Genomic DNA, 24,236 nt, shown 5'->3' with positions numbered 1-24,236 from the left:
ATTATATCAACTATCACCTACAGTATTTGGTTTGCTCGAAATAATAAAATCTTTCAGCAAACTGACACACCTGTGACTGTAGCGGTTGAGCGTGCTTTGAAAATCCTCTATGAGTACCAGCATTCCATCACCATTGATCGCCTTGTTCCTTCAGCCACGAGCTCCCAAGTAATCCGTAACAACATCTGCTGGAGTCCGCCCCCTGAGAACTACCTAAAACTTAACGTGAATGCTCATCTTTCGGATGATGGCCGTTGGGGGATAGGTTTGGTCCTCAGAGGGACGGACGGCCGCTGCGTTGGAGCGGAGACGAGGGTGGCTACCGGCTCAAATGATGCGATTTTAGCAGAAGCAAGGGGTTTACACGAAGCTTTAAGCATGGTGGATTGAATGAAAATTTCGAAGGTTATCATTGAAATGGACTCCGAACAGATTGTAAAAGCTGTGAATTCAAAGTATTTTCCAAGAAAGGAATGGGGAAAAATAGTGCAGCAGAGTGCTAGGGCTATGGAAGGTTTCGCTGAAGTTTCTCTCTCGTGGGTGAAACGTGACGGCAATACAGTAGCACATTCCCTTGCTAGATGGGCAATGATAGAGCCCAATTGCTTTTGGGCCTCCAATTTCTCCCTTTGTATTATAAGCCTGCTCCAAAACGACATGACTAGTGTACCCTGATTCTTTATATAATATGTCTTGCTTCAAAAAAAAAAAAAGACTCTTAAATCGTGTTCGGGGACACTCGTTTAGTTTTTTTTTTTTTTTTTTATATAATGTCATTAAACTTTATTAATTTTCCCTATACCCATTCACACAAAAAATTTCATTCAGGATCAAAACATAGGTTCTGAGGTTCACCGTTCACGATAAAATATTGGCTAAGAATTTTTGTTTATTTTTTTTTGGTCAAGAAGAATTTTTGTTTTTAATTTTTATAAAAAACAAAAAAACTGATTGAGATGATATATACACATTCACACTAATATATTTTTTAATACTTACATATCGTTATCTTCCTTTTTTTTGACAAATTCACATCATTATCTTAAAACAATAATTATTCCAAAACTAAACAATTCTTACAAAATCTAAGCCTAAATTTTCAAAAAGTCAGAGGAGCTATTAGTGGATTGGTCTTTTGTTGACTCATCTTATTTATGGCCACAACACAACAACCCTCCACACGTACTCCCCTAGAGTAATGAATCATTAGGAACTGTTTGGTAACACAAATAAGCTAGCTTATAGCTTATTATATGAGCTTATAAGCTTGTTTCAAAAAATTAGAGGTGTTTGGTAACAAGCTTTTTGTACTAGCTTATAGCTTTTTTTCAGATGCTATTTTAAGTAGCATTTGAGCTTATAGCTTATAGCTTTTTACACTTTATTCCATTTTTACCCTTTAATTTAATAACTACCCACTCTAAAAAATAAACTACCCACTATCAATTATGTAATTTTATATTTAATAACCACTTTAAAAGCTAATTTTACCAAACACTTTAATTTCAATAAGCTAGCTTTTCAGCTATCAGCTATAAGCTAGCTTTTCAGCTATCAGCTAGCTTATCAGCTATCAGCTAGCTTATAGCTTATTTTTACCAAACGGACCCTTAGGAGAATTGTTTTTTTTTTTTGTTACAATCATTAGGAGAATATTTTTTTTGACACAAGATCATTAGGAGAATATTAACAAGTGACATTTTTATAGCATTGTTTAATTGTATAGAACTTTTTTTACCATACATTACTTATATTACCAGTTAGTTTGTTAAATGGTTTTGAGCCAATTTCCAAGCTAACATTCTCTCCACCTCATCAACTTCACTCAAAAAAAAAAAATGCTGACTTTACTATAAATAATAACATTCCAAAAGTTCCTCCTTCTAAAGAACTCTATCTCTCTCACCACTAATTTCAAAAGTAACTATTCCTTCCATTGGAGCAACTCTTTTGTTAATGAGTTTGTTTTCCACAAAAACAAAAAAACTTCATGCACATATAATTTGGATGCATGGACACACTGCTACATTAAATAAACGTAAACTATAAATTGAATAATTCAGTTGGAATAACAAAAAATAAAACATAGATCATCAAAATAAAAATGTAAGACTGAAGTATTGATTTATTTCTTTGTATAATCAATATTACAAAAGCCCGGCCCAAATTAGTAAAATAACCAAATCGGCCCATATACTTCAAAATCGATAAACTAATTTATAATGAGAATTTCTTTTCGCGTTCTCACCCTTCTCACGTGTTTTTAGCGTTTTTATTTTTAGTTTTACCCTCTTGCATTTTATGCAGCGAGTTTTATAAAGGGTTTGTTTAACATATGCAATATTGCACATGTTAAAGTAACCAAAAATAATAACTATTTATTGAAAATTGCAAAAAAAAAAAACACAATCTGCTACTTAAATGCGAACATACCTCGCAATTTAACTACGGAACCTTATAAAAATATAATCTTATTTGTCATCCACACCCTTCCTTCACCCCATGAAAATATTTTGAATAAAAGATCGTATGACCATGAGTGAGTGAATGATTGGAAAAAAAAAGTTTCAATTTATAAAATTTTAAGGTGTGTGTAATTGATTGATGTTATGTCATAGCCTGTTCGGGTGGACAATCAAAGTTTTACAACAAATTAGCTCAATGTGAATTAACCAACGAACCTATAAAAGCACAAACTTTAAAAAATACAATTCTCAACTTAAACTGTGAACATATTTCACACATAACTAGCGAACCTTATAATTAGTTTATCACCGGTTTTACAAATTCTCACGGATTTGACAAGTGAATAAAAAGTTGAACAAAAAGTGAATAAAAATATGTCAAATACATTTTAGGATCTTTAAATTTAGAGTCGTTTTAGCTTTTTAATTTTATCTATTAATTTGACCCTTTTAATTTTTCTAAATATCAATTCAGTCATTTAACTTTTATAACAGATTACACGCTACTCTTTTCATCAAGCTTGTTTGTTGTTGTTTTTGCTACTTTTCCAAGTATTAATCAATTGAAGAGATCTATAATCAGGGGCGATCTCGAGTACTTGGAGGCCTTGTTTGAAAAATAAAAATGGATGTTTAATAAAAATAATTTTTTTTAAAAAAAAATCATTCTCTATTTAAATTGTAAATAATATAAAAAATAGTTATCATAGTAAATAACATCTAAAAACGAAATATTTTAATCAATAATATTAAAATACATCTTCAATCTAATATCATTATCAACTTTACATTTCCTTCGGAAAAAAAAGCTTTCTTGTGTTGTTTTTTTTTTTGAATAATAAAATATTTGTAGTAGTAACAAAGTCATTAATTTTTTTTATATACTCCCTCTAGTCCCATATATAAGAAAATATTGACTTTTTATATACATTATAGAATTGATGTATCTCAATGTACCAAAAAAAAAAAGAATTGATGTATCTCACTATAATATATTGTCTAGATACATTGGTTTTACAATGAATCTAAAAAACAAACATTTTCTTATATATAGGACCGGAGAAAGTATATAAATTTTTTAATAGATCGATATAAACAATTAGAGGCCCCTAAATATTTGAGGCCCTGCGCGGTGGCTCACCTTGCACACCCATAGGGTCGACCCTGTCTATAATCGTCCACAAATCTTAGCTCAATTGACAGAAATACCGAAATTGCAGTGTTGGACATCAAGACCGAGGTTCGAACTCCAGGGCCGGCCCAATAATCTTAATCTTTAAAATTAAGTGAGGCCTAAAACAAATTTTACTATATGAGGCCTTTTTTTTGTGTGTATTTGAAGCATTTCGTATGTATATAGAGTCTTTTTGTTGGAGGCCTAAAGTTAGGGCTTTAGTAGCCTTACCCTTGGGCCGGCCCTGTCGAACTCCGATCACTCCACTTTGTGTGTGTTAGTTTTCAATTGCTTTGCCATTTCGTCTATCAACAAAAAAGAAGAAGAAAGTCTATAATCGATTTTTCTAACTCTTAATTCCCTCCAAAAACAAAAGCCCAAGTCCAATCCGGAAAAAGAAAAGCCCGGCCCAATCAAATTAAAAAAAAGACTTTCAACCTCTTAAACCCTGCAATTTCCTTAAACACGTTTAACAATGTCACTGTTCAACAACAACAATTAAAAACCAAAACCTTGATGAATTCAATGCGATTCGGTTTCTTAGAGCTCAATTCATGGAGAAGAAATTGCTATAATTCCCATCGGGAACGTTTCATGACAACAAGTAAACGTGTTCAAGACAGAAGCAAGAAGAAAAGGGTTCACCAACTCGAAGAAGCAACAGAGAAATGGAAAATAACATCCAAAATCGTTTTCTTAATGGAACTTCTCAAACAAGAACAAGAAATGGTTATTCCTGTTCGATCCCTTTCACATTATAGAAAACAAATCAACCTTCCAAAACCTCATAGAATCTCCGATTTTCTTCGCAAAACCCCAAAACTTTTTGAACTGTATAAGGATCATAAAGGTGTGTTATGGTGTGGTTTGACACAAAAAGCTGAAGTTTTGATGGAAGAACACAAAAGGGTCATCGAGGAAAATGAGGATAAAGCTGCTGAATATGTTACTAGGTTTCTTATGATGTCGGTTGATAAACGTCTTCCATTGGAGAAAATTGCTCATTTTAGAAGAGATTTTGGGTTGCCAATGGATTTTAGAACTCATTGGGTGCATCAATATCCTCAGCATTTTCGTGTTGTGAAGCCTTCTCTTGATGATGTTGAGTTTTTGGAGCTTGTTTCATGGAACCCTGATTGGGCTATCACTGAGCTGGAGAAGAAGAATATGAAGATGCTGGAAGTGGAAGGGGTAACCAGAACTGAAACGGAAGCTGAATCTTCACACACACCGGGTTTGCTTTCTCTACCGTTTAATTTGAAATTTCCTGCAAATTTTAAAAGGGTGCATAGTTATTATGGTGCAAAGATAAAACTGTTTCAGGAGAGATCTTATTTGTCACCTTATGCTGATGCAAAGGGTTTAAAAGCTGGTTCTTTAGAATTTGATAAAAGGGCTGTTGCTGTTATGCATGAATTGCTTAGTTTTACAGTTGAGAAGAGGTTGGTAACTGATCACCTCACACATTTTCGTTCGGAGTTAGTTATGCCTCAGAAGTTGATGAGGCTTTTGCTTAAGCATTGTGGTATCTTTTATGTTTCCGAGAGGGGGAAGAGGTTTAGTGTGTTTTTAACCGAAGCATATGACGGCTCCGAGCTTATTGAGAAATCTCCTTTGTTTTTATGGAGGGAGAAGCTTCTTAGTCTTGTTGGTTACAGAGGAAGGAAGAAGAAGTTTGAGGTCGATAGTGAGAGTGATGCGGAAGGTGGTGATGGTTTGCGTTTGCTTCAAAGTGATTCTGATGTGGAGGATTTGGATGTGGAGCTTGAGCAAAAGGGTACCTTGGAGTACAAGGATCCTTTACTCGAGAACGATTCTGAGATGGATGTTGCAGAGATTTCGTGAGTGTGCTAACAGTTTATAACTTATCAAGGTGGAGGTTTGTTATTTCAATTCAAACTTCAGTGTTCTCAAGAATTTTTATACCTCAGTGTAAGTCAATTTTGTATTGCTTTGTATCTTTAAACAAACATGATCTCTTTTATGCAAGAAAAGATGTATACCAAATAAAGATTGTACTTGTAATTGCATGCATTGTTGTTAAATAGTGGTTACTGGTAGGAGGGAAAGAAACTATTTTCAGACATTTGGGCATAGGAAAACCAAGACAACATGGTTTGTCTTTACAGGTTCATCTGAAGACTAAATATGCAGTGAAACATTAGGTAGGACAACTAAATGCATCTTTTATGAAAAAATAACATGATTAATTCTAGGCTCTAATGTTACTAAAGGGGACGATAAACTTGGTACTCACACCCTACTGATGGTACCATCTTTACCTAGTAAAGATGATTGTATTATTATTATTTTTTTATGCAAGGGAGGCCGGTAGGCCAGATTACATAGGGATTCTACGATTAAAATGAATACCAATACAATCCTGCCATAAGAGGTTTATACAACCTGGCGGAGTATTATTAAAGACATGAGTAACCGTAGGTAATAATAACGGAGTGACCCGCAAACCAGTTTGCTACTTGGTTTGCCTGCCTATATATATATATATATATTGAAATACCACCTCCCATTCCTGCATCTTAAGGCGGTTGATGAGGGAAATAATAGGAGCAATAGGGTGATTTGGAGGACAACCCTTCACAATAAGGTCAATGGCGATTGCCGAATTTGACTCCAACAAAATTTTGCGGTATCCCTTTTCTGTAGCCATTTGTAAAGCTGAGAGTATGGCCCAGAGTTCTGCCATTAGCATTTAGCGCTGAGCAACTTGCGGGAGAATCCACTTAACCACTGTCCCGAATCATCTCTAAAGACTCCGCCACAACCTGCTTGTTGGTTCTGTATGATTTGCGCTCCATCTGTGTTACACTTTGTCCAACCGTGCCTTGGTGACATCCACCCCACATGAATCGAGGTAAAGGCTCTCTCCATGTGAAGATAAGTATTTCCAGCCATGCTTATTTCCTGCATCAGATTGCGGCTCTGTAAAGCAACAGGCTGCCATTCAAACTCCTTGACATATTGATTTCTATGCATCCAAATACACCAAACAATGATACCAAACAGAAGGTATCAATGTTGTCTTGATGGGTTCAGGTTCCGGCCAACCCAGCTTCTCATATCCTCATGCTCGTTGTGAGTGAACGCGAATCCAAAGTGCTGCCAGACAGGTCTGACTAACTCACAGTCACGCAATAGGTGCAGGGCAGTCTCGTTTGCTGTCATGCAGAGGGGACCTTTGCAAACGAAGTTAAGCAACACCTATGTCTTTTCTCATTTGTCTTGAGACCATCATTTACTACCAGCCATATATAAGAAGCTTTTAATTTTTTGTGGTCCTTCCCATTTCCAGATGTTATTCCATAGGACTCTATCAGATGTACGTGTGCTCAATAAGAAATCATAAGCTGTCTTTACTGCAAAAACTCCGTTTGATGAGTATGGCCAGGACGGCCTGTCCTCGCCTAAGTTATCTGCAGCAGCAGTACAACCTTGAATTTGGTCAGTCACATAAGCTGGAATCATGTTCATCACCTCTTGCAGTTGCCAGCCTCCATTATTATCAGAAAAATAGGCTACCGTTTTGCTTGCTATTTGTGGATCACTCAGCTGCATAACTATGTTGTTCGGTACTATACCCGATGGCAGCCACCTATCACTCCAAAAATTAATTGTGCGACCATTTCCGATGCTCCATTGCATGCCTTCAATCATCTTATCCCAAACTGAGACAATAGCCCGCCAAGTTGAAGAACAAGAATGCGTGAGCTGGACCTTGGGACTTGTTCCCTCACCACATTTGTATTTCGATTTTAGAATTCTAACCCATAGGGCTGTAGGTTCATTTACCATATTCCAAGCTAGTTTCATGAGAAGAGCTTGATTATAACAACGAATCTGACGAATACCCAAACCTCCTTGATCTTTAGGCTTGCAAATATTTTCCCAAGCCACGGTGTGCCAACTGTATTATCAACATAAACTAGTCTGATATGCCGGAAATCTTTCGTCTTTGCCTGGAAATGAATTGGTTTAAAGGACATTAATCATTAATTTGGTTACTGGTTGGATTCATACACTATGTTTTTTGTGTACTGATGTTCAATAAGGAGACTTGATGTATGCCGGCCACTGTGAGGTCTTTTATGCATTATGTGATTATTTTAAATTCAGTTATACAACCTGTCTCTTGTTTTCTTAGCTCATGTGTTTAGTTTAGGTTTCTGCCTTTTTTGAAACTCAATTTCTAAGTGTTGGTTTGAGTGTTTATAATGAAACTGCATTATAGATCATGTCTTAATTAAGGATCCTTAATCCTTAGCCTTTAAGCTCTCAAAATGTTTTTGACCTTACCTTACTTCAATGGATTTTAGTTATCCTTACCAGCCAGTCATATATTTTAAGTAGGATTTGACTCCTACAATTGATTTTAGATAGTAAAATGAGAAAATCAATACTTGATATTTTAACCACTCAAAGTTTGTCATGCATGTGCATTTAATATGAACTCTTGATTAATTTATCATGTTTGATATTACTCATTTTAGTCTTCATTGTGAATTGCTCAAACTAGAGGAGCATTGATTGGATAAGTCAATCACATTTGAGGCCAGTCTCTGGATTTGTCAGGCTCTGTCAAACATTTCAACAAGCCTAAAAGTCTAGGGTGTGATCTTGATTGCTCAATGGGATTTAATTTTGCTTCAACAAAGATAGATGGTTAGTGTGATTTTCACAAAGGGAAATATATTTATTGAAGGGACTCAGGGAGTGATTAGATTACCTGTTAAATGGAGAAATTTGAAAAAGGATTGTCCATCTCTTCTTCAGAAATTAATAACCTTTTTTAGAAACAAATCCAAAATTAAATGCTAGTAAGCTATGACAAGTTATAGTCAAATTATTAGGATATTTTCAATGTTTTGTAAAGCCAGTTAAGTTCGCGTGTTGGTTTGATTTTGGCTATACCTTAGTCTGCTTGAAGTGAACGGTGTTGAATCGGATGGAACCAGTTGTACTTCAGTTGGTTCAACCAGTTTTTTATTCTTCTCATTTTTTACTACTTTTAAATTCCTATATATTTTTTTAATTGACGTGTTGGTTCGACCATTGTTGAAGCAATTGAACCATGAACCAAAAGTGAACCAAAAGTGAACCAAAAGTTTCATGTTTCACCGGTTCAATCTCTTGTATGATCTTTAAGACATTGTTGAATTTGTCAATGGTTTCTTTGATGTGCACATGTAACTCATTTTATTTAATTTAAGAAGTTAGAATGTCAATCGACTTAACATCGCCGAAAGTCAAGGATAGCAAATCTTTGTCCTGTTATTTTCAGATCCTTAATTTGTAGTGATAACTAAGTGATGCTTATCTAACACTATTTTTGTACTTTTTCTATATTATTGTAAGTAACTCCTATAGACTTTGGCAAGTTGGTTGGATTGAAATGAAACTTTCATCTCTGTCTGCTGAATGCTATGGTCTTTCATTATTGATCATATTTACTTTGCTTCCTATATTGCTATAAGTCACTGTCTAAATTTAATGGAAGAGGCTTCACTGCTTCACCTAGATGGATGGATGAGTGTTTCCAAACCATTACTATCCCTATCTGCTTTGCCACCTTTTTGTTGCAGGAACTTGAATGTGTCTGTAGTACTGTATGGTATTCACGTGACATCAAGAAATTATTGGTTAAATCATTTTCTTTTGTAAAAACTAACTTTGATTTAGAGTTGTATAATGATAAAAAGTTAATTTATTTGTTTATAATTAAGATAATTACACATAAATGAAAGACAAACGAACAATAAACTGTGCCACTAACCCTTTTGGATAGTAAAATCAATAGTTTTGTATAATCTTTGACAAAATTTCAAAAAAAATACAGCTTTGATAATAAAAGGAAAATTGTAGGAAATGTAAAATGATTAATTGATGTAAGACAAGAAATCCAAGATGGGGAGGTCAATCACTTAGCAGGCAGGCATGTAGTCTGAGCTGTGGTAGCTGTGATAGTGAATAGTAGGTATGTAAACAAAATCATTACTAAAATAAATATATAATTTAATTATCCGTTAATTATTGGATACAGAGGTGGAGGTAATGATATTGTGGTGGCTATCCATACCTATTAGTAAAATTACTAAAATATCCCATCACTTACATAAAAATATTTCTCACTCGAAAGAAACTATAACATTTTTTATGTTTATTGTATGGGTAGCGAACAACTATTATTCGTGTCTATGGATATCCATTGTAATTGTAATCTCCAATGAAGAGTAGAGCATAAACCATTGTCGAGGAAGTTTCGAGGAACAATGTGTGTGGATGGTCAGATACAATGGGTAAAAACAGATGTAGCGGGACTTCTTAATCAACTCTGAAGAAGGTGGTGCAAAAGCACCATTTGTACTATGAAAGTGGATTCTCTCTGTTAAAATTCTCTCAATTTATATTTCAACCATCAAACAAAAGAGAGAAAGAAGAGAAATAAGATTATTAAAGAATAAGATATTGAATTTGATGGTTGAGATGCAACAATTAAATTTTTTTGAAAAGAATTACATTAGCAAGAATCCATTTATCTATACCATTAGGCACTCATCATTCACCACTTGTTAACAATCAAACTCAATGATCACATGTTGATGATTATAAGAGGCAATCCATTGAAGGCCTTTTAATAAGCTTCATACCTCTGCCTCCGCCGTTGTCGTGGCTGTCGTATACTACCAATCAGACGTTGTTACAATAAAAAATATTTGAGAAGTAGAGTTTCTACAAAAAAAAAATTAATATTTGAGAATATATACTTTTCTTTTTAAAACTCTCTCAAATATTATATTATTTTTTGTAGAAACTCTTTTTGTTTTAGAAACTCTCAAATAAATATATTTTATCCTCGCGGTTCGATCTTCCGCAACTGCGATCGGGAGGGGGCTGAAACCACTTGATGCTAGATATGACCCCCGAATCAGATTAAACTGGCGGTGAAAACCAAAATAAAATATTTTACCCTTTATTAAAAATATTCTCTCACCTCCCACTCTATCTACTTCGAACCAAACATACTCTTAAATAAATTTTTCAAATCATTTTAATGTTTTTATAATACTCTTAAAATTAAAATATATTAATCATAAGTATTTTACTCTTTTTCTCCCATTCATTCCCTTCAAACTTTCAAACAAAACTGTTAGGATAGAGCCACATAAATGATTTTATATTATTTCTAACATTGTCAAATAATCAATTACCCCAAAAGCTTAAGCTTTTAAGATAGAGCTACATTAATGATTTTATATTATTTCTAACACGCCCCCTCACGCAATAACCCACTTGGGTTTGAAGCGTGGATAATGCATAGGCCCACCTACCATATGCTTAAATTTCACTTTTTATTTTAATTAGAAAGTGAGGGGAACAAAGATCAAACTCTAGACCATTTAGTCATAGAGACTCTGATACCATATCAAATAATCGATTATCCCAAAAGCTTTAAGCTTTTAGGATAAAATAATATCAATAATTTTATATTATTTCTAACAAAAATCTTGATAATTTTAAGCCGAGATATGTTAAAAAGTAGATGCAACCTTGAAAGCCATTATATGGACTTTGTCTAAAATAGATGACTCATAAAATCTTGAACTATGTTTTAACTTTTAACACATTGGAATTCATATCTATGTATAAATAATATTTGATAAAATATGTCTAAATAAACCATTTTAACCAAGCAATATGGGTTGGTCTGGTTGATAAATATTTAACTCATATCTCACGAGAACCTAATTTGGATGTGTTGTCGATATGAGGATTTCGTCGATCGATAATATATAAATATTTATGTAAATTTTCCCTGAATCCGACAACCTTTTTTTGACTCAAATTGCCTAATTCAAGTATATCCTCCCTAGTTTTTATTATAAGAAAACATTTGCTTTTTAAAAATACATCAATTATTCAATAAATATAAAAACCGATGTTTTATTTATAATTTATAATAAAAACTAAATAATTTGTCTTCTCCTAACAACACGAAATAATTGAATTAACTCCATTAATGGCTTAAACAGTTTGTATGCATGATGCATCTATGGTTGTAACTTGTAAGCAACTAGACATGTTGGATTATGAAGTATGGGTCTTGTTAACATGTGCCCTTAAGGCACATGTTAAGATATACCAAAATAGAAATTTAACATTTAATGATACAAGAAATTTAATGCTTCAAAAGTCAAAATGCACAAATTAGCATTTAAAGTTTGTTTCAGAACTGGCCAACTTGCCAATTCATACACTGAAACTTAACTATTGACTAGTAATCAATTCATACTACTACATGCGTGGGGCCCATGTAGAATCAGTAAAAAATAGTACATGCATTTTAATTTTTTATGGTGGATATATATATATGCTGAAACATACAATAAGTTTTATCAACAACAAAAGAAACTCCCAGCTTCTGGAAGACACACTGTTTTACAGGTCAGTCTTTGCACAGTCACAAATGTGTTCACATTCAAATATTTGAAAAAATGTTGATAGAAAAATAATTAAATAGTACTGTATTTTTAATATAATTAAACAATATATAATTTATTATGAGTGTATTTAAATGATGTGTCCATCGTAACAAAAAAAATAATGATGTGTCCATCTTAATATTTTTTTTGATAATTTTGTAAAGACCGTTAGGTTATGGTTCTAGTAAGTGCTAAATTATTTGTACGAAATTACTAGGGTCGAACGTCATGATCGGAATTCGAATTTCGATCACTCCATTTTTTGTGTAAGTTTTTAATGACTTTGCAATTTTGTCTATTAACAAAAAATTAAATAAAAAAATGATATAATAAAAAAAATCAATTAACGTGATATACTACTGTAAAACAAAATTATAAAATAAGACACATTATTTTAGATAAAATGACATAATATTAATATGAGGCAAGGGAATACTGAGTATTTGTTAATAGAGGAGAGTAAATGTTTATTCTTGGTTCGGAATAGACGTTGTCAATCAAGAACCGTTTTCGCAAACAAACTCATTTTTAAAAACTTTCGAAGTTGATATCAACAACTTATTTATCTCTCTCTAAGTCGTATGTCATATGTTTAATACGAACAAGGAAAAAAAATAATCTTTAACCTATAAAATGGACTCTTTGAAAATTCCGAAATGGATATTTTTTGGGAAGGGATATTTTTTGTCGAGTGTCTGGTAGATATGGCGAAACTTTTATCTTGGAAGAAGTGATTTTTAGGTAAAAACTCCGAATTCCCGTGTTCCTTTTATGAGTGGGGTGTAAAATCTACTTTATGTTAGAACTGATAGAGTAGTGTCATGTTGGGACAGACGTTTGTTTCAAGGTTGTTAATTTTATTCCATGGAATAATATTCCTAGGAAATAATTTGTGGAATTTTATTCCAAGATATTTTAATAAAATCATGTTTGGTTAATATTAACAACATTCTTTGAAATTTTTGATAAAGGCGGATAAAAGAGAAGTTATTAGAAATTATTTAAAATGCATGTCTATTTTCATTAGAACTTTTCTTTCCCACCCGTTTTATTAGGCTATGTTTGGTAAAATTAAGCTATGATCTAGCTTATAACTGATAAGATAGCTGATAGCTGAAAAGCTAGCTTATAGCTGAAAAGCTAGCTAATTGAAATTAAAGTGTTTAGTAAAATTAGCTTTTTAAATGATTGCTAAATATAAAAAGACGTAAAAGGACATTTATATGTAGTGGGTAGTTTTTTTTTTAGTGGGTAGTTTTTTATTTTATAAAAAATAATAAATTTAAATTAAAGGTTAAAAATGGAAAAAAACTGGAAAAAGCTATAAGCTATAAGCTCAAACGCTACTTGAAATAGCATCTCAAAAAAAGCTATAAGCTCGTGAGAAAAACTCTTTACCAAACACGTTTATTTTTTTCAAACAAGCTTATAAGCTAGTCCAATAAGCTATAAGCTAGCTTATTGGACTTACCAAACACACCTAAGAGAAGTTATTGGAAATAATTTTATTCCAAGAACTTTCATATCCAAAACTAATTTTATGTTAATCTTATAACAATCGAAGGTATTCCATTCCAACTCATATACTCCTTGGAATATTATTTCAAAACTTGAAACAAACGCCCCACGGAGTTTGGAGGATTTGAGGCTCTCTTGTAGCTTTGTCTTACCTGTATCATGTTGGTGTACCTTATTGATTCTTTGTAGTTTTTTTTTTGTCTATTTGTTTTTCTAATCTTACCTTAAAGATTTTTAGGTTCTGGTGAAGTGTGCTTCTGATATCTCTTTACTTTTCTAAAATTTATCTAGTATGTTTCTCATTTATATATGTAATATATTTGCCATTAAAACAATAATATTAACCTATAAAAAATAATTTTGGGGGTGAGAGTGAATCATGACCCACCAAGAGCACCCCCTAGTATTGCAACCCGTAATGTTAATAAAAATTGTCTTAAAAACAACATTTTAGAAACGAGCAATAATGAAGTTGGGATATAAATATAATACTAACAAAAAATTAAGAAATAATGAAAGAAAAAGAAGGTAGCTAAATTTGCAGGCCAGCTAGTAGCTTGATTAGATACTGAATATAGATCGATATAAATGTTCACACAAGTTAGAAGTAGCACAACATAGATATACATAAATATTTCCTTCCAAATTAATACAATGGAAATGTAAAGAAAAAAGATAGATAAAGTGATAACGAGTAATAAAGAGATAGTAGTGTCCCTCCCTCCTCTTAGAACTTTAATCTTATACACCCACTTACATTAAATGAAGAAATTAATTCTATTCAAAATTCTCAACTACACAAACACCAATTAGGTACTAGCAATAACTCTTTTCCACCCACCTCATGTAAAATCAATTTCATAAAATAAATATATAAATAAACACAAACACAAACTAGTAGTCAATATTCCAAAACAAACAACAATATAGTACTATAACACAACATTCTATATTGTTTCAACCATGGCTAGTAACGAACGTGACATGTTTTCAGCTGAAATTGTGAACCGGGGTATCGAATCTTCTGGTCCGAATGCCGGTTCATTGACATTCTCCGTTCGTGTTCGAAGACGGTTACCGGATTTTCTTCAATCCGTTAACCTTAAGTATGTGAAATTGGGTTACCATTATCTTATAAACCATGGTGTTTATTTGTTCACTGTACCAATTTTACTTTTGGTTTTTAGTGCTGAGGTTGGTAGTTTGAGTAGAGAAGATCTTTGGAAGAAGATTTGGGATGAAGCAAGTTATGATCTTGCTTCTGTTCTCTCTTCTGTTGCTGTTTTTGTTTTCACTTTCACTCTTTACTTCATGTCAAGGCCTCGTCCTATTTATCTCATTGATTTTGCATGCTACCAACCTGATGATGAACTCAAGGTATGTAGACTGTACATTACTTTTTTTTTTTTTTTTGGAAACTCGATATCCGGCTTAAAAATCGATTAATCTAGAAGATCAATTCAATCCTATTGTCTACTACTGGAAATGTACATTACCTAATTTTTTTTTTTGGAAATTCGATATCTGACTTAAGAACTGATTAGTCTAGAAGATTAATCCTATCATCTACTAGTGGGAATGTACATCACTTAATTAATGGAAAAAGAAAGTATATGCTTATTTAATTAAGTAGTAGGTTAGCTTATTGTTTCCTTTTTTTTTTATCAAGTAGTAGGTTAGCTTAATGTTTCTTTCTTTTTTATCTAGAAGTAGAACCCAAAAAATTACATATCAGTAATTTTTTTCTTTTAATAATATTTAACAAATGGATCCTTAGTGTGGTCTACATTTCCGACAGCTGTGATCTAGATCATATGATGAAGATCAAATTATCAGATTTAACTTTTACAATATGATAAAGTTAAAATACAGTTAAGAGAATTTTTGTTTCATTTTCTATTTTTATTTCCTAAAGCTTCCTTCATACCGCTATTCTCTTAACTTATAAAAAAATTGTAACAATCACTTATTTTTCCTCAAAATAATAAAATAAATATAAAAAATAGAAATCATTCAACAATATATGTATAATAAAGTTTAATTTTATACCAATAATGAATTGGTCCAAGGGGTAAATATCTTGGTCCCCTTAAGCATGTGGTTAGAGGTTTAATTCTTACTCATGCGTATGGAAAAATTCGATTGAGAGGGGAGAACCCATCTTTTGTGCCCCACATATTTCCTGATGGAGATTAGTCATCGCTAACGGCGGTGGAAACTTCGTACCAATATCATGTTAACTAAGAAAAAAAAGTTTAATTTTATAGTCTACAAGTCATACTCAACTGACAAAAATGCCGAAATTGTTAGGTCGGATTCGACTCGTGGTTATGAAATTATAATGACGTCTATCTAGCAAACTAAAAAGTTTTACTTTTATAAATTTTGTCTAGAAAAAGATGTGTGAGTGGAGTGATTGAAAATGAAAATAACATTGAATTTGTTGCATGCAGGTATCAAGAGACCAATTGATAGAGCTAGCTAGAAAATCAGGAAAATTTGATGAAGAAAGTTTAGAATTCCAAAAGAGAATTGTAATGTCTTCAGGAATAGGTGATGAAACATACATTCCAAAATCAGTGATAGCATCAAGTGAAAACACAGCAACAATGAAAGAAGGTAGAGCTGAAGCATCAATGGTTATGTTTGGTGCACTTGATGAACTCTTTGAAAAAACAGGAATTAGACCAAAAGATGTTGGTATTTTAGTAGTTAATTGTAGCATATTTAATCCAACACCATCATTATCAGCAATGATTATTAATCATTATAAGATGAGAGGAAATATTTTGAGTTATAATCTTGGTGGTATGGGTTGTAGTGCTGGAATTATTGCTGTTGATTTGGCTAGAGATATACTTCAATCTAATCCTGGTAATTATGCTGTTGTTGTTAGTACTGAAATGGTTGGATTTAATTGGTATCAAGGAAAAGAAAGATCAATGCTTATTCCTAATTGTTTCTTTCGAATGGGTTGTTCTGCTCTTTTGGTTTCTAACCGTCGTCGCGATTATAGCCGCGCGAAATATCGTCTTGAACATATTGTTCGTACACATAAAGGTGCCGATGATCGCAGTTTCAGGTACTTCATATATTCAATCATATTTTATTATTTCTATAATTGTTCTAAAAAGAAATTGAAATTATTACATATCTTGGCGTATGTGTAAAAAAATTTACCGGCCAATGAATACAAATTTAATTGATTATTTTGTTATTAATTTCTTCTTTGATCAATTGAGCATGAAATATATTTTGATGAGACTTTTTAGTTGACATATGAAGGGAGGTTGAAGAATAAATTTAGAACAATAAATTTATGATTTCCCTCTTATGATGGTATCAATAGTTATCATTATAGATTTAGTCAAAAAATAGTTATCATTAGATAGATTGGTCCACCATGATCTAAATTTTGGCTTGGACCATGCTATTTAACTTTCCCTTATTTTTAATTACTAGTATTATGTATTTTACACCAAAAGAATAATACTAGTCTCAATCACCCCCAATTGAGAAGATAATTAAAATAACTAAGGATGCGTTTGATTCTTAAAAAATACGAAAATAAAAGGAGTATTTTCGTATTTTTTATAGTTGTACTGTGAACAAAAAGTTGTCATGTGGTTCAGAGAGAGACAAAAAATCTTGTTTTTGTCCTGTCTCTTACTGTCTAATTTGTCCAGTCTCATAATCAGTTTCAAATCAAACAGAGTACAATAAAAGTTGTCCAATTTAGTCCTCTATTTTTTAGCAGATAAAACGCTTATAACATGGGATGTGTTCTGAAAAAAGGAGATTAAAAGTGGAATGCCTGAATAAGGACATACAGGATAATATGAAAGGAAAGTGTTGAAATATATCTATATTCTTAAACAAAATAAAATTACAAGATTTTTTTTTTTAAAAAAAAAAGATGAAAAATGAGCTAACTTTCATGTGGTCCTTGTGAATACACACCTATAAAAGGTATGAGCTTTTGGATATGTGGGCTACCAATAGTTTTTGTGATTTTTTATAGTCCCTCAAATATTTATGGTTACATTTTTGAATGGACCAAAATGCCCCTAGTTCCTAATTTTAGGTGTAACAAAATGTTTTAGAGGTGCAAGTATTAAATAAATTATGAGTTTGCATTTATTTGTTTGTGGTAATTCTCCAATTATAAACTAAAGGACATTGATAATCTGAAGTTCGAAAATTTAACTTCTGATCGATTCGATCTTAACACAACTATAGGTGTGTGTACCAAGAGGAAGATGATCAAAAGTTCAAGGGACTAAAGATAAGTAAAGACTTGATTGAAATCGGGGGCGAAGCTCTCAAAACAAACATCACAACACTAGGACCATTAGTCCTACCATTTTCAGAGCAGCTTATTTTCTTTGCAACATTAGTCTGGAGGAACTTATTTGGTGGTGGAAAATCTGATAAAAATTCATCATCATCAAAAAAGCCATACATTCCTAACTACAAACTAGCTTTTGAGCATTTCTGTGTGCATGCTGCTAGCAAAGCAATTCTTGATGAACTTCAAAAGAATCTTGAATTGAGTGACAAGAACATGGAAGCTTCTCGAATGACACTGCACCGATTCGGTAACACTTCTAGTAGTAGCATTTGGTATGAACTTGCTTATATGGAAGCTAAAGAAAAAGTTAAAAGAGGAGACCGTATTTGGCAACTTGCTTTTGGTTCTGGTTTTAAGTGTAACAGTGCTGTTTGGCGTTCGATGCGTCGTGTCGCAAAACCAACTTCTAGGAACCCTTGGCTTGACAGCATCAATGCATATCCAGCTTCTCTCAACTGAAAAAGCACTTTTTTATTATTGTTATCAATCTATGATCAGTGATGATGATTAAGAAATTAAGCCTTGTTTAGGATATGAAATAATGTTAGTTTTAGTTAAGTTAAGTTGGTCTTTGAATTTTAATTCCTGGCTTGTGATATTTGTATACTGTACACTTGGGCATAAAACATCATGTGCCTTTGTTTCTAAGTCTCTTTAATTAAATTTTAAACCTACTTTTTCTTTCTCATTAATTACTGCCTTTAAATTGTATACTGTTACTGATGCATAATGTTTTTCTGTTTATTTAATAATTTAGAACCATATATCAATTTTCATCTAGTTAGTGGCCCTGCCTCAACTGCTTATATCAATTTGAAAGCATTTTTTTTTGTTTACAATGAGCTGGAAATCGAACTCATCACCTATAGCGTACTACCCAAATCCCTTACCACTAGACCAAGCCTAGTGACTTAATTTGAAAAGCATATTTTGTGGCATGGAAAGTAAAATTTTACTAATTTATAAGCTTGGGCCCTATTTCTAAGCCAATATGATTTTTTTTTCCTTTCATTTTTCAACACACCTCTCAACCATGTGTATTATGTATATTGTGGATGGTCTCTTAATAAGAACCATAACCTTAAGTTTTAGGTAACAACCAACTCTACAAAATTGACTTAATTTATTTTAAGATGTATAAGTTCTTATTAGTCTTATATGGAGGCTATGGATGGATATTATTGCAACTGTTACTTAATTAAGGATGCCTCTTTAAATTATGCATAGTTAATGGATGACTATACGCATAAAGTCAATGATGTAACTCCTATGATGCATTTTTTTATTTGTATTTTTCCTCTAATTGCCTCAACTGCTTACATAAATTTGAAAACAGATTTGATGTGACTTTTGTTTTTAGTCAAGATTTAATGTGATTTAATCAGGTGTGACTTAGATTTTAAATCTAATCCAACTACACAAAATTAAGTTAAACAACATTATCGTTGCCCATGATTTTTTATATCTTCCTGCAACTCACAACATTGGATAAGAAATCTCCTAGAATGAAGATAAACCATCTAGAAATCTAGAAATAAAACTTATCACATATAGTGTACAAAGTACTACAACAAAAACATTAGATTTGTTAAGCTATGACAAGCTTTATAAACATTGTGATTAACACACAAAACAGTCAAATAATAGAATAGCTTTATAAACATTGTGATTAACACACAAAACAGTCAAATAATAGAATAAACATGTCATATGATCAAAACAAAAAGAAATGTGTTGATAAAACATGATAAATCGTGGGAATGACATATTACTACTTTTACTGATAACTCTAACCTTAAAGCCACCATAATAAGAAGATATATAGCACAGGAAAACATGAAAATGGTCATTCAGTTCAGTCTTACGTTATTATAGGGTCTCCATATTGTTGTTATACATACAGCAACTAGGTGTCGCGTTCAATGTTGAGCTGCCTGAGGTCGTTGTCAATGTAACAGCCAGTACAAGAACGTTTAGGAAGGTCATTTGAGTAGTACACCTCACGCTCATAGGGAAATCTAGGACGATAATTAGGGATATAAAAAGACCGTTCGATAATTATAAGACGATAGGAAAGCAAATGAAGATGAAAAAAAAGAACATAAAAAAGATGCTGAAAGTGATGAGAATGTAAAGGACAATGATCAAACAAGTAATGTGCATTACTAAAAGAATGTAAATTAGTATGTATGATGAACTTGAAAGATCCCTACTACTACTCTAATAATGCATTTAATTAATACCTAAGCCACGAATTGATAGCACCCGGTTGTTGAGATTAACAAAATCCAATGTCCTATGGAATACTCCTTCATGAACCTGAAATTAACAGTTAAAACACAGATCAAAGACAGACACTGAGTTAGAGACAAAGAGAGAGTGAGAGAGAGATCGCATACACGAATATGCAGGCGTCACGAATGAGAAGGGATGTCTGACGCCATTGGAGGGACGAAGGGAGGAATCATTTTTGTTTTTGGCGGGCAGGTCACTTTATAAGCAGGTTGATTAATTTGTCTCTTGGCCCGTAGTAAAAGATCTATAGATGCATTTTGCTTAAAAATCAAATAAAGAGTTTGTTAACCAGTGTCGTTATATGTTAAAGAAAATAGTTATTATATTAAAAAATACAATAATTTAATTTTTGAAAAGTTAATTGCGTAATTTTTAAGAAAACTATCTAGTTTTTTTTTTATAAAGGAGTTCAAGATCAAACTCAAGACCTCTAATATATTGCGCAAGATATGATAGTGACATGATATGATATAAAACATGATAAAGATAGGATATGATATCAACAAGATAACAGTTATCCTCAATTATCCTATCCTGTGTTTGGTGCACATAGGATAACAAACATTATAACTATTATATAATGTTTTTAATACATCGTACTTGCTCAAAATAATATGATAAAATATATAACATATTTAAATGACAAAATTACCCTTGTAAAACAATTGTATTTTTAAAAATTATTTTGTAATACTATCAATTTTATAAATAAAAAATATAAATAAGTAATCAAATAAATTTATATAATTTTAAATAAAAATCATGAGAAAATAATCAAGTTTAATTTTTTATATGAATCATGATCAAATAAATAACTCAATGATATATACATGATAGATAAACTAAATAAATATGTGATATATCTCATACGTAAATAATAACACTACCATTGTAAATTAATTATATATTTAATTTGCTATAAAATTTAAATTAATATCCCTATTTTGTAATTTTTTAAAAATTATTTTACTTTAAAATATTGTAATTTTAGTAGAATTTTGATTTTTTAGATTATGTAAATTACAAAATTACCCTTGTGAGAAAATCACACACACACACACACATATGTATATATATATATATATATATATATATATATATATATATATATATATATATATATATATATATATATTTAAAAATTATTTTATTATTAATTTACTATCAAATTATTTTATTATTTATATTTTGTTAATTTTCATTTTTTATTTTAAAATATATTTTATATAATAAATCGGTAAATTTTTTCTTATCCTATCCTGCTGGTAACTTAGCTCAAATTCAGAATAAGAATTTTAACTACAGAGGTAAGATAAGATAAGCTTCAGAATTAATTTATCTTATCCTGCTGTCTCACCAAACACTGAATTAAGACAGGATATGATACAATTATCCTATCCTGTGCACCAAACGAGCCCTAAACCATTTTGTGTTCAACATATAAACAATTATTATTACTACAAATATGAAGGTGTCTCAAGCTTCACGGAAAAGTAATTAAGGAAAAACTGTTTAAACAAAAATACATAATCAAGTGTAATAAACAAGAAAAAAAAGGTGCAATAAATTATGAAATGTTTCATTTGAAATTTAAAAAGAATTCACAATTTTCTTTGTTGACTTTCTTAAACTTTATTTTGGAAAGTAATTTATACATAACGGTTAAGAAAAAAAGGTGCAATATTATTCAATACGGTCATAAAATTTGAAATATTAAAATTTAAATTTTTATAATTACGGGTCCGAATACTATAGTTATATAGAATAAAAATATCCACATTGCTGACATAAATATGTTGGTTTCGTAAAAAAAAAAAAAACATAAAAATATGTTGCCTAATTGTATAGGGAATAGCATTAATGGTTAACATGTCCTATACTCAAATCATTGTATCGTGCATGCAAAAAGCACCCCATAACCGTTCAAACAACATTTTTTTGAATGTTATATATAAATCTTTACACCTTCACCAATTCAACTAATCTCTCATCACTATCTCATTACAAGTACCCAATTACTTCTACCAAAATCAATTACATTCAATGGCAAATCAAATTCCCTTAGTAGCATTTACATTACTAACTTCAATATTATGTGTAATTAGTACTAGTCTATCAAACGAGCCCGCTCCAAAATCATCCAAAATTGTATATTCCAACATTGGAGAAAGAGAACAACAAGCTCAAGATGCAATGTTCACAACCGATGCTGAACTTAAGTATGCTAAAGAATTCATTGATTTTATTCCAAAATTAAAAACAATAGCTAAAATAAAAGGTGACCAAGTTGATCAATGTGTTGGAGGGTTAACTAATGCATTGAACACTATTCTTAATGAAATTGAAAAAATGGAAAATTCATGGCCTTCTGTGTCTTGGGGAACTAAGCCATTGCATGATGGTTTGCATGTTGTGTTAACTTATAAGGCTATATGTGATCATGCACTTGAAGGTGTTGATGGAACTATTAAACTTATGGTTAAACGTAAGATTGAAGATGTTACTATGCTTACCCATGATGTTATACATCGTGTTAAGAAGCTGCATTAAGGTAATTTGTTGTCTTATATAAAGACTTGAATAATAATATATTTGCCGTTAAAAAAATAAAATATTTTGTTACAAGGAAATCTTGGAATATAGCATTTCCAACAATTATATGTCATACTCATACTAATTTAATGTATTAAAATATCATTGTTAGTCATTCCAATGAAAATGATATTACTTTATTATATATGATAAGTTAATATTAAATTCCTGTCAAAAAAAGTTAATATTAATTTATTTTTTTTGTTAGACAGCTCATTTAATCCCATCCCATATAGAATTGGGTTAGGACATTGGCTAGTTGGTCTGCAATTAATTTGGCTAAGCCCATATGCAGCATAGCTTGAACTAGAATAAGAGTATCGTTTAGTCTTGTTAATTTCCTAGCTAATACATGCATGGTAAAAATAAGGTTATAATACAATAATGAATAATGAGTTTAATCCCTGATCGGTGTGAATTAAAAAATATTTGTTGGAAGCTTTTTAAATATATCTCAGTTATATGAAATGATTAATTTTTGCAATTGCATGTCTTGATTTATCAAAGAATAGTCAAATAGTTTCATTTAAATAAGAAAACAAGATTGTGTACCCCAAAATTGCTATATAACCCTATGGAACTATATTTTTGAACAACACAACATATGTGTTTTTTCTGATGCGTATTGCAAAAAAAAAAAAAAAAAGTGGATGAAAGTTCCTCCCTCAAAATAAATGTTATTGTGTAAATAGCTGGTGGCCAATGTTTACATAGTGTTCAATCTGAGAATATTTTTGGCGATTTGGTATATCTTTCGTAGTCTGTTTTAGTAAGGTTTGGTAAACGAGTTGAGAAAATTAAGCAGTCAAGTGATAAAAAAGTAAAAAATTCTACACCTCTACTCCACCCTCGGCATAAAAAACTAACGTAGTTGAGTGAAGACTGAAGAGACAATCGTATTTTGCATTGGATAAGTAGGAAACTTAAACCTCTATCTCTCTATTAATCGAAGTTTGTTAAGTGTTTTTTTGAATTATGAAGTATTGCATTACTCAGATCTTACTTATATTGTGCTCGAACTCTAAATTAGAGAATTAAAAAAAAACCTCATGCACTGCTGGAATTATTGCATTTTAACAGTTGGTCTCCACTTTGTAGATCAATTGTCTCGCTTGCTTTTGCCTTACTTTCTCTATCTTTATCTTTATTCATAAAAAAAAAATAATCTACAAATGAAAACTTTTTTCTTCTTTCTCATTTTCATTTTGGTTGCCTTTGAAGATATCTCCTATGGAAATAAAAGCTACGCCTACGCCTGCATTGACTGAAGAAAACTAACACATGATGTGGTCCACATCCATCCCAATTTTCCTTTTCTCCTTTTTCCTAATACGAATCGAAGT

At 31.6% G+C, this 24,236-nt stretch overlaps 2 protein-coding genes and 1 long non-coding RNA gene across 3 annotated transcripts; 2 read left to right on the top strand and 1 right to left on the bottom strand.

The window, feature by feature from the left end:
* Nucleotides 1–4,108: 4,108 nt before the first annotated feature.
* LOC123899729 (protein WHAT'S THIS FACTOR 1, chloroplastic) lies at nt 4,109–5,667 on the top strand. Its single transcript, XM_045950936.1, has one exon. It carries the CDS (start codon nt 4,156–4,158, stop codon nt 5,482–5,484), a length of 1,329 nt encoding a protein of 442 aa, XP_045806892.1. The 5' UTR covers nt 4,109–4,155; the 3' UTR covers nt 5,485–5,667.
* Nucleotides 5,668–14,120: 8,453 nt separating this feature from the next.
* LOC123897234 (3-ketoacyl-CoA synthase 10) lies at nt 14,121–18,698 on the top strand. Its single transcript, XM_045947787.1, has 3 exons — nt 14,121–15,032; nt 16,109–16,737; nt 17,895–18,698. The coding sequence occupies exons 1-3, from the start codon at nt 14,619–14,621 to the stop codon at nt 18,463–18,465; spliced, it is 1,614 nt and encodes a 537-aa protein (XP_045803743.1). The 5' UTR covers nt 14,121–14,618; the 3' UTR covers nt 18,466–18,698.
* Nucleotides 18,699–19,727: 1,029 nt separating this feature from the next.
* LOC123900051 lies at nt 19,728–20,520 on the bottom strand. Its single transcript, XR_006805790.1, has 3 exons — nt 20,406–20,520; nt 20,250–20,325; nt 19,728–20,024 (listed from the first exon to the last, which is right to left on the bottom strand). It is a non-coding gene; the product is annotated as an uncharacterized LOC123900051 (long non-coding RNA).
* Between the last annotated feature and the right edge of the window lie 3,716 nt (nt 20,521–24,236).

This window comes from Trifolium pratense, linkage group LG7, assembly GCF_020283565.1.
Source record: "Trifolium pratense cultivar HEN17-A07 linkage group LG7, ARS_RC_1.1, whole genome shotgun sequence".
Lineage (NCBI taxonomy): Eukaryota > Viridiplantae > Streptophyta > Magnoliopsida > Fabales > Fabaceae > Trifolium > Trifolium pratense.
The sequence above is the reverse complement of the archived record's forward strand: the minus strand, read 5'-3'. Positions and strand labels throughout refer to the sequence as shown.